This window comes from Giraffa tippelskirchi, chromosome 10, assembly GCF_054371585.1.
Source record: "Giraffa tippelskirchi isolate mGirTip1 chromosome 10, T2T-mGirTip1v1.2.pri, whole genome shotgun sequence".
NCBI lineage: Eukaryota > Metazoa > Chordata > Mammalia > Artiodactyla > Giraffidae > Giraffa > Giraffa tippelskirchi.
The window spans coordinates 57,456,402-57,471,522 of record NC_137284.1 but is presented as its reverse complement, the minus strand read 5'-3'; the positions used below and the strand labels follow the sequence as shown (position 1 = coordinate 57,471,522).

The window sequence follows — 15,121 nt, the reverse complement described above, 5'->3', positions numbered from 1 at the left end:
TCTAGGTGAGTGATCACACCATCGTGATTATCTGGGTCATGAAGATCTTTTTTGTACAGTTCTTCTGTGTATTCTTGCCACCTCTTCTTATCTTCTGCTTCTGTTAGGTCCATACTTCTTCTGTCCTTATTCCCATCTTTTCATGAAATGTTCCCTTGGTATCTCTAATTTTCCTGAAGAGATCTCTAGTCTTTCCCATTCTATTGTTTTCCACGATTTCTTTGCACTGATGACTGAGGAAGGCTTTCTTATCTTTCCTTGCTATTATTTGGAACTCTGCATTCAAATGGATATAGCTTTCCATTTCTCCTTTGTTTTTTGCTTCTTTGAGCTGAGACATGAAAACAACCTCAATGTCCATTGATAGATGAGTGGCTAAAGAAGTTGCAGTGTGTGTGTGTGTGTGTGTGTGTGTGTGTGTGTGTGTGTGTGTGTGTGTGTGTGTGTGTGTGTGTGTGTGTGTGTGTGTGTGTGTGTGTGTGTGTACTACTTAGCCAAAAAACGTGAAATAATTGCATTTGCAGCAACATAGATGAACCTGGAGATTATCATACTAGGGGAAACAGGGCAGAAAGAGAAACGCCTGTAGACATATACAACCCCAAGGCTGGCTTCTGTACTCCTTTGTGTCTTCTTTTTCCTGTTGTCTTTCCATAGGCAGCATAAGATCCTTGTTTAGCATGAGAGCTCTTTCATGTGTTTTTCAAAAACAGAAGTTTTCTCCAGTTTAAAGGATCCATCTGGCCACTGACAGATAGGGTCTTAATTAATGGTGACTGTAACCTGCAAGCCTTTTTGTGGCTTAACCATGACCACAAGAAGTGTCCCAAAAGAGTGCAAAAGACGTAGCTTTCACAAGATCCACAAAGTTTACTCACAGAATTAGCCAAAGAAAGCAAAGCCCTTCATGGTCACAGGCAGTGAGAATAGGGCAGTGAAGATGGAGTCTCCCATCCCCCACCAGAGTGCATGATGCCACCAGTTGCAGACCTGCCTATCCCTGCATTCACAGGAGCTACTGGAGTGGGACTTCCCTGTACCAAGAAGACAGTGAAGCTTGAGCCAACAAAGGCCCCTATGGGCTGGGACACCTTAAAGCAAACTCCCTAAGAGCTGGCACAGTTGGACAAAGAGATCGCTGCTTATGACTTCTTGTCTCAGATCCCGAGTTTTCTTGATGCCCATCAGATTCAAGCTGATACTTAATCTCCTGGCTGGCTTCTCTCTGGTTAAGCCACAGAGAGTCACAAACCATACCAATCACAAAGCCAAGCTCTCAAAACACAGAACAAGAGGAAACCTCACCTGTTTAAATATAGGGGACCCACTGCAGAGTGTGTCTAAACGAATGCACGTCTATTAGAACCATGAACTCACCAGTCTGTGAGGCCAGTGGACTCGAACAATGAGCGTAAATTAGAACCTATCCCTGGTAGCTCAGCTAGTAAAGAATCTGCCTGCAATGCAGAAGACCCTGCTTCAATTCCTGGGTTGGGAAGATCATCTGGAGGAGGGCATGGCAACCCACTCCAGTATTCTTGCCTGGAGAGTCTCCATGGACAGAGGAGCCTGGCAGGCTAAAGTCCATGGGGGTTGCAAAGAGTTGGACACGACGGAGCGACTAAACACACACTGCACTTCTACTCTTTGGTTTTCCTCCTTGTGAGAAGTGACACAAAAGCTAGAGACAGAAGCAAACAATAGCCGTGTTTGGGGAGAACAGGATCAACAGACAACACGAGTACTCAGAAGATATCTTTTCCAGAGTCGCTGTAGCTAAGGCACTAGTTCACACAAAAATTTTTCTCCTGCTTCTGACTTTATAAAAGGACTCTCCCCACTCTCATTTCCACTGAATCTGCAGGCAGAGACCCAGGAGACTGACATGGTAAGGATTCTGACCCTTGACTGGCTCTTGTCAGAGGTCCCAGGATCTCCCACCTGCATGCAGGCAGGGGAGCCCTCCATATGCACCAAACTGCAGGGGTAGCAAAAACTTTCCCTTCTCAGTTCTTTGGCTTGTCTATAATTGACTGACATAAGATGTTAACAGGTGATAAACTAATTTTGTAGATACAGGAACCCCATAAAAACAAGACTCATTGGTGGTCAATGAGCTGAGGCCTCTGTAGTGTCCTGAACTGAGGGAAGGGATGAGGCCTGAAGCTTCAGAGGTGAAGAGGGGAGTTCACAAGGAGATGAGACGAGCAGATGTTTGCCCTGCCACACAGATGAAAAAAAAAAAAGTTATGTCTGGTAGTGGCTCTGTCTGGTGCAGGCCCCAGCCTCAGTTCTTTAAGGCAGTTAAGAGAGAGGTAAAAGGCTTTCCTGGGTCTGCTGGGTCTGATTCCCTTCAGCTCAAAATAACCCACGTGCCAAAGTGGTTCACTAGTGGGGGCCATATACTGCTCCCCTTCAACAAAATATGTGCTTATTGTAGAAAAATCAGTAAACTAAAGGGAAAAAAACCCAGCAGTTTCCCTAAATCTCACTACCTCCCAAATCTTATTTATTTGTATGCTTATGTTTTCTGTTACTAAAATAAGACACTCTGCACATACTGCTATATAGCAGTCCCCCGTCCATCCACACATCTTTAACATTCTTTCACATTTTAAATATGTTTTCTATTTTATTATTTTATATACTACAGCTATGCCGTAACATCCAATTTTTGGACTTAGGTTTTCACTATGAGCAATGTGATAAACAGTTTCCTATCTATGTTTGCACATATCCTTAATTATTTCATTGGGATAGAAGTAGAGTTGTCACATCAGTTTACTCACATTTTTTTTAAATGCTTTTGAAATCTACTCCCAAAGTGTCTTTCAGAAATGTATGTTGCAATAGTAATATAGTACCAGCTTCACCATATCCTAATGTTAAATATTTTAGTATTTCTCTAAACTTGGCCAGTTTCAAGAAAAGTTGCATGTATCTTAAAATTTTACATTTCTCTGATTAAAATATAGCAGTTGATCATTGTCATTTGTATTTTCTCTTTTCTAATTTGTTCATCCTCTTTGTTCCTTTTCTTTTTTTTCTTTTTTTTTTAAATAAATTTATTTATTTTAGTTGGGGGCTAATTACTTTACAATATTGTAGTGGTTTTTGCCATACATTGACATGATTCAGCCATGGGTTTACATGTGTTCCCCATCCTGAACCCCCCTCCCACCTCCCTCCCCATCCCATCCCTCTGGGTCATCCCATTGTCCCAGCCCTGAGCATTTGTCTCATGCATTGAACCTGGAATGGTGTTCTGTTTCACATATGATAATATACATGTTTCAATGCTATTCTCCCAGAACGTCCCACCCTCACCTTCTCCCTCAGAGTCCATAAGACTATTCTATGCATCTGTGTCTCTTATTCTGTCTCGCATATAGGGTTATCGTTACCATCTTTCAAATTCCATATATATGCATTAGTATGCTGTATTGGTGTTTTTCTTTCTGGCTTACTTCACTCTGTATAATGGGCTCCAGTTTCATCCATCTCAATAGAACTGATTCAAATGTATTCTTTTTAATGGCTGAGTAATATTCCATTGTGTATATGTACCACAGCTTCCTTATCCATTCATCTGCTGATGGACATCTAGGTTGCTTCCATGTCCTGACTATTGTAAACAGTGCTGCGATGAACATTGGGGTACATGCGTCTTCTTTGTTCCTTTTCTATTGGAGTGTTCAACTTTTAAAAACTCTTATAAGAACTTTTATAAGAACTGTCTTTTGTTTCTTAAAAACTTGTTTGCAGCAATCCATTGTTTTATGTTTTCTAAGTTCAGCATTTATAAGTATTAAATGTTATCATTTTTTTTTTTAAAGGTATGAAAGCTTTCAAAATCCAAAGAAGAGAAAAAATCAAAGTGGAATCGTGTTTCGACCTGGACAGAAAGTAACCCTGGCATAAAATATACTTATGATTTTGTGTGTGTGTGTATGTGGTGTTTGTCCCTGTGTTGTAACACTGAAAATGATTTCTGTACATTTCTTTTTAATTTAACTTGTTAATCTATAAAATCAAAGATTGGTAAACCTGTTACCTAATGATCAGGATTACTTGACAGTAATACTTTAAAATAAATTAAGATATTTATAACAGATTCTGTATTTTATTTCCTATGTATGTAAATTCTTACTGAAATAATATTGGCCACATGGAATAAGTGATTTTTTTCTCCTTTGAAGAAAAGAGACTGTAATTAAATACATTTCTTAGAATTCATGGTTGCATATTCAACATCTTTCTTTCATTTGACAAGTTTTATGCTTAGCACCTTGATTATTTTGGAAATAAAAAATTCAGTTATCTACTGATCCAATGATCTGTTCTTTTTATCTGAAAAACGTAGAATTTGCACACAACTTAAATAAATTGTGTTGTCCTTCAATCAGAAGTGAAATGACGTCCCCTAACATACTACATCCAGCTGCAAGGCCAGGAGCTTGAATGATGTGCAGTCCTCCCCACCAGCTCCATGACAGATCTATCCTGTTGTGCTCTATGAACTAAATTGTAATGTCACTACCATCAACACAAGCTGTGTATCATTATGTGGCAAGGGGCGAGGAGAAAGGTCAGTAGAACATGCAAATACATATGTAAGAGAGCAAATAGAAATGTACCAGCTATAACCACTGCCCTTTTTGCAATTAATCATTTGGTCATGGGTGATAGGTTTTATTTCTCTCTTCCATTATTTATCCCATGTTCCTCTGACTTCAGCCCTCACGTTAGTGGATTAGAAGCTTCCCTGATGGCTCAGGTGGTAAAGAATCTGCCTGCAATGTGGGAGACCTGGCTGGGTTCGATCTCTGGCTTGGGAAAAAAACCCTGGAGAAGACAATGGCACCCCACTCCAGTATTCTTGCCTGGAGAATCCCATGGACAGAGGAGCCTGGAAGGCTGTAGTCCATAGGGTCACAAAGAGTCAGACATGAATGTTTTTTAGCCTAGTACCCAGGGTCTCTGCCTCCAGATATATTCTTTAGATTTTGCATGAAAAGGAAAAATACATAGTTCTTGTCTACGTCTTCTCCTTCTGCACTGACTTATTACTGTCTCCCTGGGGCACGTAGGGACGGGGCCATAGCAGGAGCTTCCTTTTACAAGGCTGATCCCACACAGATGGAGGTGATTTGGGTCTTCAAGCAAGGGTTTCTTCCGGGTGTCCACATCCCAATTACCAGGATTCAACTCTTTTCCAATCAATACCTAACTTCATAAGAGATCTAAAATGGCTGTGAACTCAACAAATAACGCCATCCAGTAAACTGTGGGATCAAACTCCTGTTTTTGTGCCAGAATTTGGCACAAAAACAAAAATATAGATCAGTGGAACAGAATAGGAAGCCCAGAGATAAACCCACACACTTATGGTCACCTGCTCTATGACAAAGGAGGCAAGAATATACAACGGATAAAAGACAGTGTCTTCAATAAGTGGTGCTGGAAAATGGGACAGCTATGTGTAACAGAATGAAATGAGAACATTCTCCAACAGCATATGCAAAAATAAACTGAAAAGAGAACCCTTTTACACTGTTAGTGGGAATGTAAATTGGTACAGCCACTACAGAGAACAGTATGGAAGTTCCTTAAAAAACTAAAAATAGAACTACCATATGATCTAGAAATCCCACGCCTGGGCATATATCTGGAGAAAACCATACTTCGAAAAGATACATGCCCCTCAGTATTCATTGTAGCACTATTTACAACAGCCAAGACAAGGAAGCAACCTAAACGTCTATCAACACAGCAATGGATAAAGAAGATGTGATATATACGTACAGTGGAATACTACTCAGTTATAAAAAAGAATGAAACAATGGCATCTGTAGCAACATGATGCAGGGAGAATTATGACCAACCCAGACAGCATATTAAAAAGCAGAGACATTAGTTTGCCAACAAAGGTCCATCTAGTCAAAGCTATGGTTTTTCCAGTAGTCATGTATGGATGTGAGAGTTGGACTATAAGGAAAGCTGAACGCCGAAGAATTGATGCTTTTAAACTGTGGTGTCGGAGAAGACTCTTGAGAGTCCCTTGGACTGCAAGGAGATCCAACCAGTCCATCCTAAAGGAAATCAGTCCTGAATATTCATTGGAAGGACTGATGTTGAAGCTGAAACTCCAATACTTTGGCCACCTGATGTGAAGAGCTGACTCACTGGAAAAGACCCTGATGCTGGGAAAGATTGAAGGCAGGAGGAGAAGGGGACTACAGAGGATGAGATGGTTGGATGGCATCACCAACTCAAGGGACATGAGTTTGAGTACGCTCCAGGTGTTAGTGATAGAGGGAAGCCTGGTGTGCTGCAGTCCATGGAGTTGCAAAGAGTCGGACACGACTGAGTGACTGAACTGAACTGATGGACCTAGAGATTATCATAGAAAGCAAAATAAGTCAAAGATAAATATCATATGATTTCATTTATATGTGGAATCTAAAAAAATGATGCAAATGAACTAATTTATGAAAAGAGATTCACAGAAAACAAAAAAACTTATGGTTACAGAGGAGGCAATGGCACCCCACTCCAGTACTCTTGCCTGGAAACTCCCAAGGACGGAGGAGCCTGGTAGGCTGCAGTCCATGGGGTCGTGAAGAGTCGGACACAACTGAGCGACTTCACTTTCACTTTTCACTCTCATGCATTGGAGAAGGAAATGGCAACCCACTCGAGTGTTCTTGCCTGGAGAATCCCAGGGACGGAGGAGCCTGGTAGGCTGCAGTCCATGGGGTCGCACAGAGTCAGACACAACTGAAGCAACTTAGTAGCAGCAGCACCAAGAGAGAAAGGTGGGGGAGGAATAAATTAGGAGTTTAGGATTAACATATATACTATTATATATAAAATATATAATAAGGATCTATGGTACAGCAGATACCATAGCACAGAGAACTCTACTCAATACTGTGCAATAATCTATATGGGAAAATAATCTGCAAAATAATGGATATATGTATATATATAACTCAATTAAAAAGACATGACACTGAAAGACAAACCCCCTCAGGTTGGTAGGTGGCCAATAGGCCAATATGCTCCTGGGGAAGAACAGACAAACAGCTCCAGAAGGAATGAAGAGACTGAGCCAAAGCAGAAACAACTCCCACTTGTGGATGTGTGATGGTGAAAGTCAAGTCTGATGCTCTAAAGAACAATATTGCATAGGAACCTAGAATGTTAGGTCCATGAATCAAGGCAAATTGCAAGAGGTCAAACTGATGATGCCAAGACCGAATATCAACATTTTAGGAATCAGTGAACTAAAATGGACTGGAATGGGTGAATTTAACTCAGATGACCATTATATCTACTACTGTGGGCAAGAATCTCTTAGAAGAAATGGAGTAGCCATCATAGTCAACAAGGAGAGTCCGAAATGCAGTACATGGGTGCAATCTCAAAAATGATAGAATGATCTTGGTTCGTTTCCAAGGCAAACCATTCAACATCACAGTAATCCAAGTCTGTGCCCCAACCACTAATGCCGAAGAAGCTGAAGTTGAACAGTTCTATGAAGACCTACAAGACCTTCTAAAACTAACAACCAAAAAAGATGTCCTTTTCATCATAAGGGACTGGAATGCAAAAGTAGGAAGTCGAGAGATACCTGGAGAAACAGGCAAGTTTGGCCTTGGAGTACAGAATGAAGAACGGCCAAGGCTAACAGTTTGCCAAGAAAACGCACTGGTCATAGCAAACACCCTCTTACAACAACACAAGAGACAACTCTACACATGGACATCACCAGATGGTTAATACTGAGTCAGATTGATTATGTTCTTTGCAGCTGAAGATAGAGAAGCTCTATGCAGTCAGCCAAAAGACAACTCGGGAGCTATCTATGGCTCAGATCATGAGTTCCTTATTGCAAAATTCAGACCTAAATTTAAGCAAGTAGGTCATTTGGGAATGCTGCTGCTGCTGCTGCTAAGTCGCTTCAGTCGTTTCCAACTCTGTGCAACCCCATGGACTGCAGCCTACCAGGCTCCTCCATCCATGGGATTTTCCAGGCATTCAGGAATGACCTAAATGAAATCCCTTATGATTATACAGTGGAAGTGACAAATAGATTCAAGGGAGTAGATCTGATAGTCTTCATGCACTCTACAACCAAAGCAATCTACACATTCAATGCAGTCCCTATCAAAATTCCAATGGCATTTTTCACAGAAGTAGAACAAGCAATCCTATAACTTGTATGAAACCACAAAGGACTTCAAAGAACCAAAGGATCTTAAACTGATCCGGAGGCATCATACTCTCTGATTTAAAACTATAATATAGTAGTCAAAACAGTAATGGTACTGCCATAAAAACAGACACATAGATCAACGGAACCTAACAGAGAGCCCAGAAACAAACCCACATATTTATGGTCCATTTAGGACAAAGCCAAGAACATGCAATAGTGAAAGGACATTATCTTCAATAAATGGTATTGGGAAAACTGGACAGCCCCTCACACACAAATGGTACATTATCTTACCACACACAAAAGTTAACTCCAAGTGGATTAAGGACTAAAATGCAAGACCCAAAGTCATAAAATTCCTAGAAGAAATAGTGGGTGATCTCCTTGACATAGGTCCCGGTGACAATTTTTTTGGAATTAAAACCATAAGCAAAGGCAACAAAAGCAAAAATAAACACATTGAATTACATCAAACTAAAAAGCTTCTGCACAGCAAAGGAAGCCATCAACAAAATGAAAAGGTAAACTACCAGTGTCAGAAAATATTTGCAAATCATATTTCTGATAAGGGATTACTATCCAAAATATACTAAGAACTCATTCAACTCGACAGCAAAAATAATGAAATAGTCTAGAAAATGAGCAGAGGATCTGGACATTTTTTTCAAAGAAGACATACAGATGGCCAACAGGTACGTGGAAGGATGTTCGACATCACAGGTCAGGGAAATGCAAATCAAAGACAATCATATAACCACTCACGTCTGTTAGAATGGCTGTTATCAAAAGTACAAGAAATAAAAAATGTTGGCAAGGAGGTGGAGGAAATGGAACACTTGTGCACTGTGGATGAAAATGTAAATGGATGCAGCCACTATAGAAAACAGTATAAAGGTTTCCGAAAAAATTAAAAATAGAACTACCATACGATCCAGCATTCCCATTTCTGGGTCTTTGTACAAAGAAAACTAAAACACTAATTCAAAAATATACAAGCACCCCCATGCTCACTGCAGCAATATTTACAATAGCCAAGTTATGGAAACAACCTAAGTGTCCACTGATGGATGAATGGATAAAGAAATGGCAGTATGTGTACACAGTATTAATCAGCCTTATAAAAAGATGTAAATAACTAAAAAGATTTAAATCTTGTAATTTGCAGCAAGATAGATGGACCTTGAGGGCATTATGCTAAGTGAAATAAGTCAGACAGAAATTAAACCATACAATTTCACTTATATGCAGAATCTAAAAGATAATAATAAAAACATGACCTCATATACAGAGAATGAATTGGCAATTGCAAGAGGTGGAGACGGGGTGGAGAGGGGGCGAAATGGGTAAAGTCAAAAGGTACAAACGTCCAGCTATAAGTCATGGGGATATGATGTACCATAGCATGTGACTATAATTAATAACACTGCATTGTATATCTGACAAATTGTTAAATCTTAAAATTTTTCATCACAAGAAAAGTTTGTAACTATGTATGGTGACATGTTAACTAGACTTACTGTGGTGATCATTTTGTGATGTATACAAATACTGAATCATTGATGCACACCTGAAACGAATGTTGTGTATCAATTACACCTCAGTTTAAAAACATTTTTTAAAGGAAACAAATAAGTATCACATTCTGTGTGGGAACCATCCCTTTGAATCACCCTTCTTAAATGAAGTCTCTTATGCAATGGGGAGGTTCCCCATAATAGCCAATGTAATTCTAGGTTGTCTCAGTAAGATGTTGCCATTTATGTATATATTTACAGGCTCTGGGGCCACAGTTCTTAGATACAAATCAGGCAGGTGTGCTGGGAGGTGGTGAGCTCAGTTCTCCGAGACTTGAGGACTCCACTTCTTTAGCTACACCTTGGGTCTCTCAAAGCCAATTGTGTGTTGTTTCACAGGGCACCTTGTTAGTTACATGGAAAATTTCTTGAGCCTGGCAGGTGACAGGTGTCAATCCAGCCCATTCGTTACCAGCTTACCATAGCACAGGCGTCTTAGGTGGCCAGAGCTCTACCAGCTCTGCTCGTCAGCTTTGCAGTGATGGCTTCGCAATTGCCACTAGGAACAGATCTGTTGTTTTTTTTCTGAGATTTCTTTTACAGTAGTGGACACTGTAATGGCTTTAAATATTTTGAATTGTGCTTACCTACTCAAGATTGTGCTGGCTGGTGAAAACCACCAGATACTTCTTGTCTCCACTTACTTCCGGAAGTCCCACAGCAGTTTACACTTTGGACTTACCTTGAAGCTTCTCGAGTCTCCTCACAGTTGCCATCTTGCTTCCTTTAGACTGACGGGTTCCCATTATTATTCTCTGTTGAAATGATCCCAATTCAACTAGACTTAGTGTTTCTGGCTGTCTTTTTTTTTTTAATTGCTGTGTGATTTTATTACTCTAAATATACAGTAAAAAACAAAAACTGGCCAGAATACATCAAACGATAGCACACGTTAACCCAAGACAGGCCAGTCTGCACCCGTCCTTCAGAGTTATGGGCACTAATATTGATGGTGAAGGCCAGGGTGTTGGCTGTGGGAGGAGAGGGGTGAGGAGATGGACACAGCCACCCCACCTGGGTGTGTATGTGTGCATTAGCACGCTTGTACCCGTGAGCACCAGTGGGCAGGAGGGGAGGTGAGGGGGGCAGGGAGCCAAGGGGCTGGGGGGCACTGCCCCGAGTGTGGCCTCTGCTCACAGGCTCAACCAGAGAGAAAGGAGTCACCCACCACTGAGTGCCCCACTCAGCTGAGCCTCAGGCTGGGCTGCAGCTACCGCAGAACCGTCATTTCCAGGGCAGCTCCTCGGGAAGCCAGACCCTCTCCTGCCCACCAGGAAAGGGTCTGCGCCTGGGACCTGCAGACCCCCCTACCTGGCTCGAGGTCTTGCTGGGTGGCTCTGGCCTGTGGGGCACCAAGGCTGAGCGTCCCTTCTGCCTGTTACCCAGAAAGTTTTTCTTTAAAAAAAGACAAGGTCTTCTACAGATGGGACCCACAAGCCCCAGGCAGGTCCCCCCTCAGGCACCCCAGAAAGAACCAATCAAAGAGCAAGGCTAGGGGCAAGGACCTGGCAGGGCCTCCCTGAAGCGCTTACCTTGCAGAGGAGGTTGGCCACAAAGTCCGAATGCTGTCGCCCACAAGACCTGGAGTTTCTCATGCTCCAACTGTCCTCCAGGAAGGATCCAGACAAACTTAGAAGAGCTCAGAAGGCAAACTAAGAGAATCCTGGAGAGTGGCAAAGAGGCAGTGAAATCCAAGGGCTTCAGGCTCCCTTCGCCACAGCATCTCCGGCAGCTGTCTTCAGAACCCACGTTGTTGTTGCCCAGTTTTGTCTGACTCTTTGCCACCCCATGGACTGAAGCAAGCCAGGCCTCCCTGTCCCTCACCATACCCTGGAGTTTGCCCAAGTTCATGTTCTTTGCATCATGGATGCCGCAGAGCCATCTCATCCTCTGACGCCCCCTTCTCCTTCTGCCCTCGATCTTTCCCAGCATCAGGGTCTCTTCCAGTGAGTTGTCAGGACCCATGTCTTCACCAGAACTGTCAAGGAACAAAACTCAAGCAATTCAGTAAGGATTTTGGAGTCCTCTGGTCAAGGGGGAAACAACCCATGGAGTCAGGAGGCGCAGGACCTCCCAGCAGCGCAGCCTCCTCCCAAGTGCTGGGCAGGAGCTTTATCAGCCTTAGAGGCTCTGTGGAAACAGCCTGATTGGTCAGGGGGTTTCATTAGGAGGCGAGCACGTTCCGTGCTGGAGGGTCAGGTAAACAAGCCACAGCTGAGCTGGAGTGTAGTATAGAGTGCTCAGTGTATGTCAGGTTCCTGACAGGTGACTAATTACTTTTAACAAGGCTAACTGGTACAAACAGGCCTTTGATGAGCTTCCTAAATTACCCCAAAGCAGGTGTACAAACTGAAGTCTTTATCAGCTGCACTTTACATACAGAGAGAACTAGCCTGAGAAGTGGTTCTCATCCCTGGCTGCACATCAGAGTCACCTCTGGAACTGGAAGCATTTTTTTGGCTTTTCTTAAATTTTACTAGATTCTTTGGAACCTAACAAGGTCTCAGTCTCACGCCTACAGACACTGATTTACTTAGTTGCTTGTGAGAACTTCCCAGCAGGGTTTCATTTTTTGTTTTGTATTTTTTGTTTTTAGTTGTTAAAGCTCCACAGGTGATTGTAATGTGCTCCTGAGTGCTCCCTTCAGCAGCACATATACTAAAATTGTAATGTGCTCCTGATTCACTAGTATAAATGTGGGGGGAGGGCAGTGGAATCTAAAAACATACTCAAAATCCATATAATTATTAAAATATAAAACGTGGGTAATTCGAGTGTGATATTTGTGAATCTGCTAGGTACAATGTACTGGCAAGTGACTATGGAGGAGAATGAACAGAAAATGAATTTTCCTTCAGCAAGAGATGATGGTTTCGGCCTTTGTAGTTCAGAACCTCTTAGTCCTGTTAATAAAGCCACAACCATGAGGACCACCAAGTATGGTGGTCCAGGATGTGCCCTGACCTTAGCCAAATGCCTGTGATGGAGCAGCACTGCTGCTGCTGCTGCTGCTGCTAAGTCGCTTCAGTCGTGTCCGACTCTGTGCGACCCCATAGACGGCAGCCCACCAGGCTCCCCCGTCCCTGGGATTTTCCAGGCAAGAACACTGGAGCGAGTTGCCATTTCCTCCTCCAATGCATGAAAGTGAAAAGTGAAAGTGAAGTCACTCAGTCGTGTCCGTCTCTTAGCGACCCCATGGACTGCAGCCTACCAGGCTCCTCCGACCATGGAATTTTCCAGGCCAGAGTACTGGAGTGGGGTGCCATTGCCTTCTCCGGATGGAGCAGCACATTCTAATCTAATCCTCAGTCAACAGTGTTTTCTTTCTCTACTACCTTTTTGGAGACGATGTCTGAATTGAAAGAAGTTTTTTCAAACTGTATTTTCCCAACAGCACCTTTATTCTTTAAAGTTATGGTCTTTTAACTTGCACCTTTCCTATCCACAGGGAGAAGTACTGAAGGTATAGGTGTTTTTGTTAAACTTGCTCCCTTCCACAACAGGTGGAACACAGAAGTGAGAGTAATTCCAAATAGCGATGATGTCACTAGAAGTTGAGGCTATGATTGTAGCTGCTCTGTTTGTAACTGAGTAGTTACTTGATACCAGTCTGTCATGTTGAGTGAGAAATAATGGTTCATGATTCCTACTTCTTGAACAGAAGAAAGAAAAAGAGTTTGTTTTTTAATTTTGTATACGTTAGAAATTAAAAATTTTAATAACTCAACGTGTTCATCTTTCCCTTGTGACATCCTTCATTACTTTTCAATTAAAAGAAATTTACCAAAATAATACATGTACACAGTTATTTAAAAACAAAGGCCAAGTAATTCTAAATAGTTGTAATGAAAAACAGTAGTTCTTTGTTTTATCCTTCAGTGTCTCTGTAACTGTATCAGGATTTGATGAGAGAAACAGAGCCACTTAGAAAGGTAAGAATCTATTACAGAAATATTACCTTACACAATGACCGGAGCCCGTTGAACAGCCTATGTAAGCCTTTTGCTTCTGTGTCTGGGCTGGGGTCTAAAATCACCAGGCCAGGCAGTCTGGAGGGAAGACAGATATGAAAGGAGAGCAGGGACAAACCTGAACCTGCATTAGTCTCTCACCCCGTTGGCGACAAGGCTGGGAACACAGTCTGTGGGCCACAACGGCGCAGGCCTTCCATTATAGGAGAAAAGACACAGATCTACACTGAGTAATAGGAGCCACTGGTGTTTGTTAAGGGGGGAAATGAAAACTCAATCTTAATTCTAAAAGATATTACACAAGTATCCACCAATTTATAAACAAATGGTCAGTTTATACACTGGTTTTAAAATATTTAATAAATACCTTACTTTGTATTCATTTTATTGATCAGTCATTCTTTGAGTATCTGAATATCTATTACATACTGATGACAAATCTGTCACTCCAAATCACAAGTACTACAACATTAATGTCTTCTACTTACACCATTTTGGGGTGGAAAACCCTTATTTACATGAAATAAATTCAAAGTAAATATATTGGGAAAAATACATTTTAATCCACAACTCAGAATACTAGCATTTACTTATTTACAATGGTATTTACAATCAATTTTACAGCAACTTTTGTGAAGAGAGATTAACTATAACGTAGAGCTATGTATCTACAATATACAAATCATAACTTTCTTCCAACTAATCAACCGTAACTGTGTATAAAAATGGTAACAGTTAAAACTGCTACAATTCAAAATAATTATAATTAAATTAGATTCTGGTAAATTTTCCTGAGGTTGGGAAATAATGCTCAACTCAGAAGAAGAGAGGAGGCAAGTACGTGTAAGCCCCACTTCCTCCCACTTTGAAGCTGTTGCTCCCCAACTCAGCTGACCTGCCCTTGAAGTAAAATCTGTCCCTGAATTCTGACTAGAATTCCTGTGCCTGGTCTTCTAACTCTCAAACGCATCCTGTTATGATGAATCCACAGCAGGTGGCTTTAACTTTGGGGTGGAATTTTTTTTAGATATCAGTGCTCAGTACAGTTCAGTTGCTAAGTCATGTCCCACTCTTTGCGACCGCATGGACTGCAGCACGCCAGACCTCCCTGTCCATCACCAACTCCCACAGTTTACTCAAACTCATGTCCATTGAGTCCGTGATGCCATCCAACCAACTCATCCTCTGCCGTCCCCTTCTCCTCCCGCCTTCAATGTTTCCCAGCATCAGGGTCTTTTCAAATCAGTCAGTTCTTTGCATCAGGTGGCCAAAGTATTGGAGTTTCAGCTTCAGCATCAGTCCTTCCAATGAATATTCAGGACTGATTTCCTTTAGGATGGACTGGTTGGATTTTC

The 15,121-nt window shown here is 41.7% G+C and overlaps 1 protein-coding gene across 13 annotated transcripts in view; it reads left to right on the top strand.

Moving 5' to 3' along the window:
• PEX1 (peroxisomal biogenesis factor 1) overlaps positions 1–4,328 on the top strand; it is an 82,851-nt gene extending 78,523 nt beyond the window's left edge. For all 13 annotated transcript variants that reach the window (XM_081531386.1, XM_081531388.1, XM_081531389.1 and 10 more), the window contains one exon: positions 3,837–4,328. In XM_081531386.1, the coding sequence (XP_081387512.1) occupies positions 3,837–3,921 (85 nt within the window). In that variant the 3' untranslated portion in view covers positions 3,922–4,328. The remainder of the gene's footprint in view (positions 1–3,836) is intronic.
• The last annotated feature ends 10,793 nt before the right edge of the window (positions 4,329–15,121 follow it).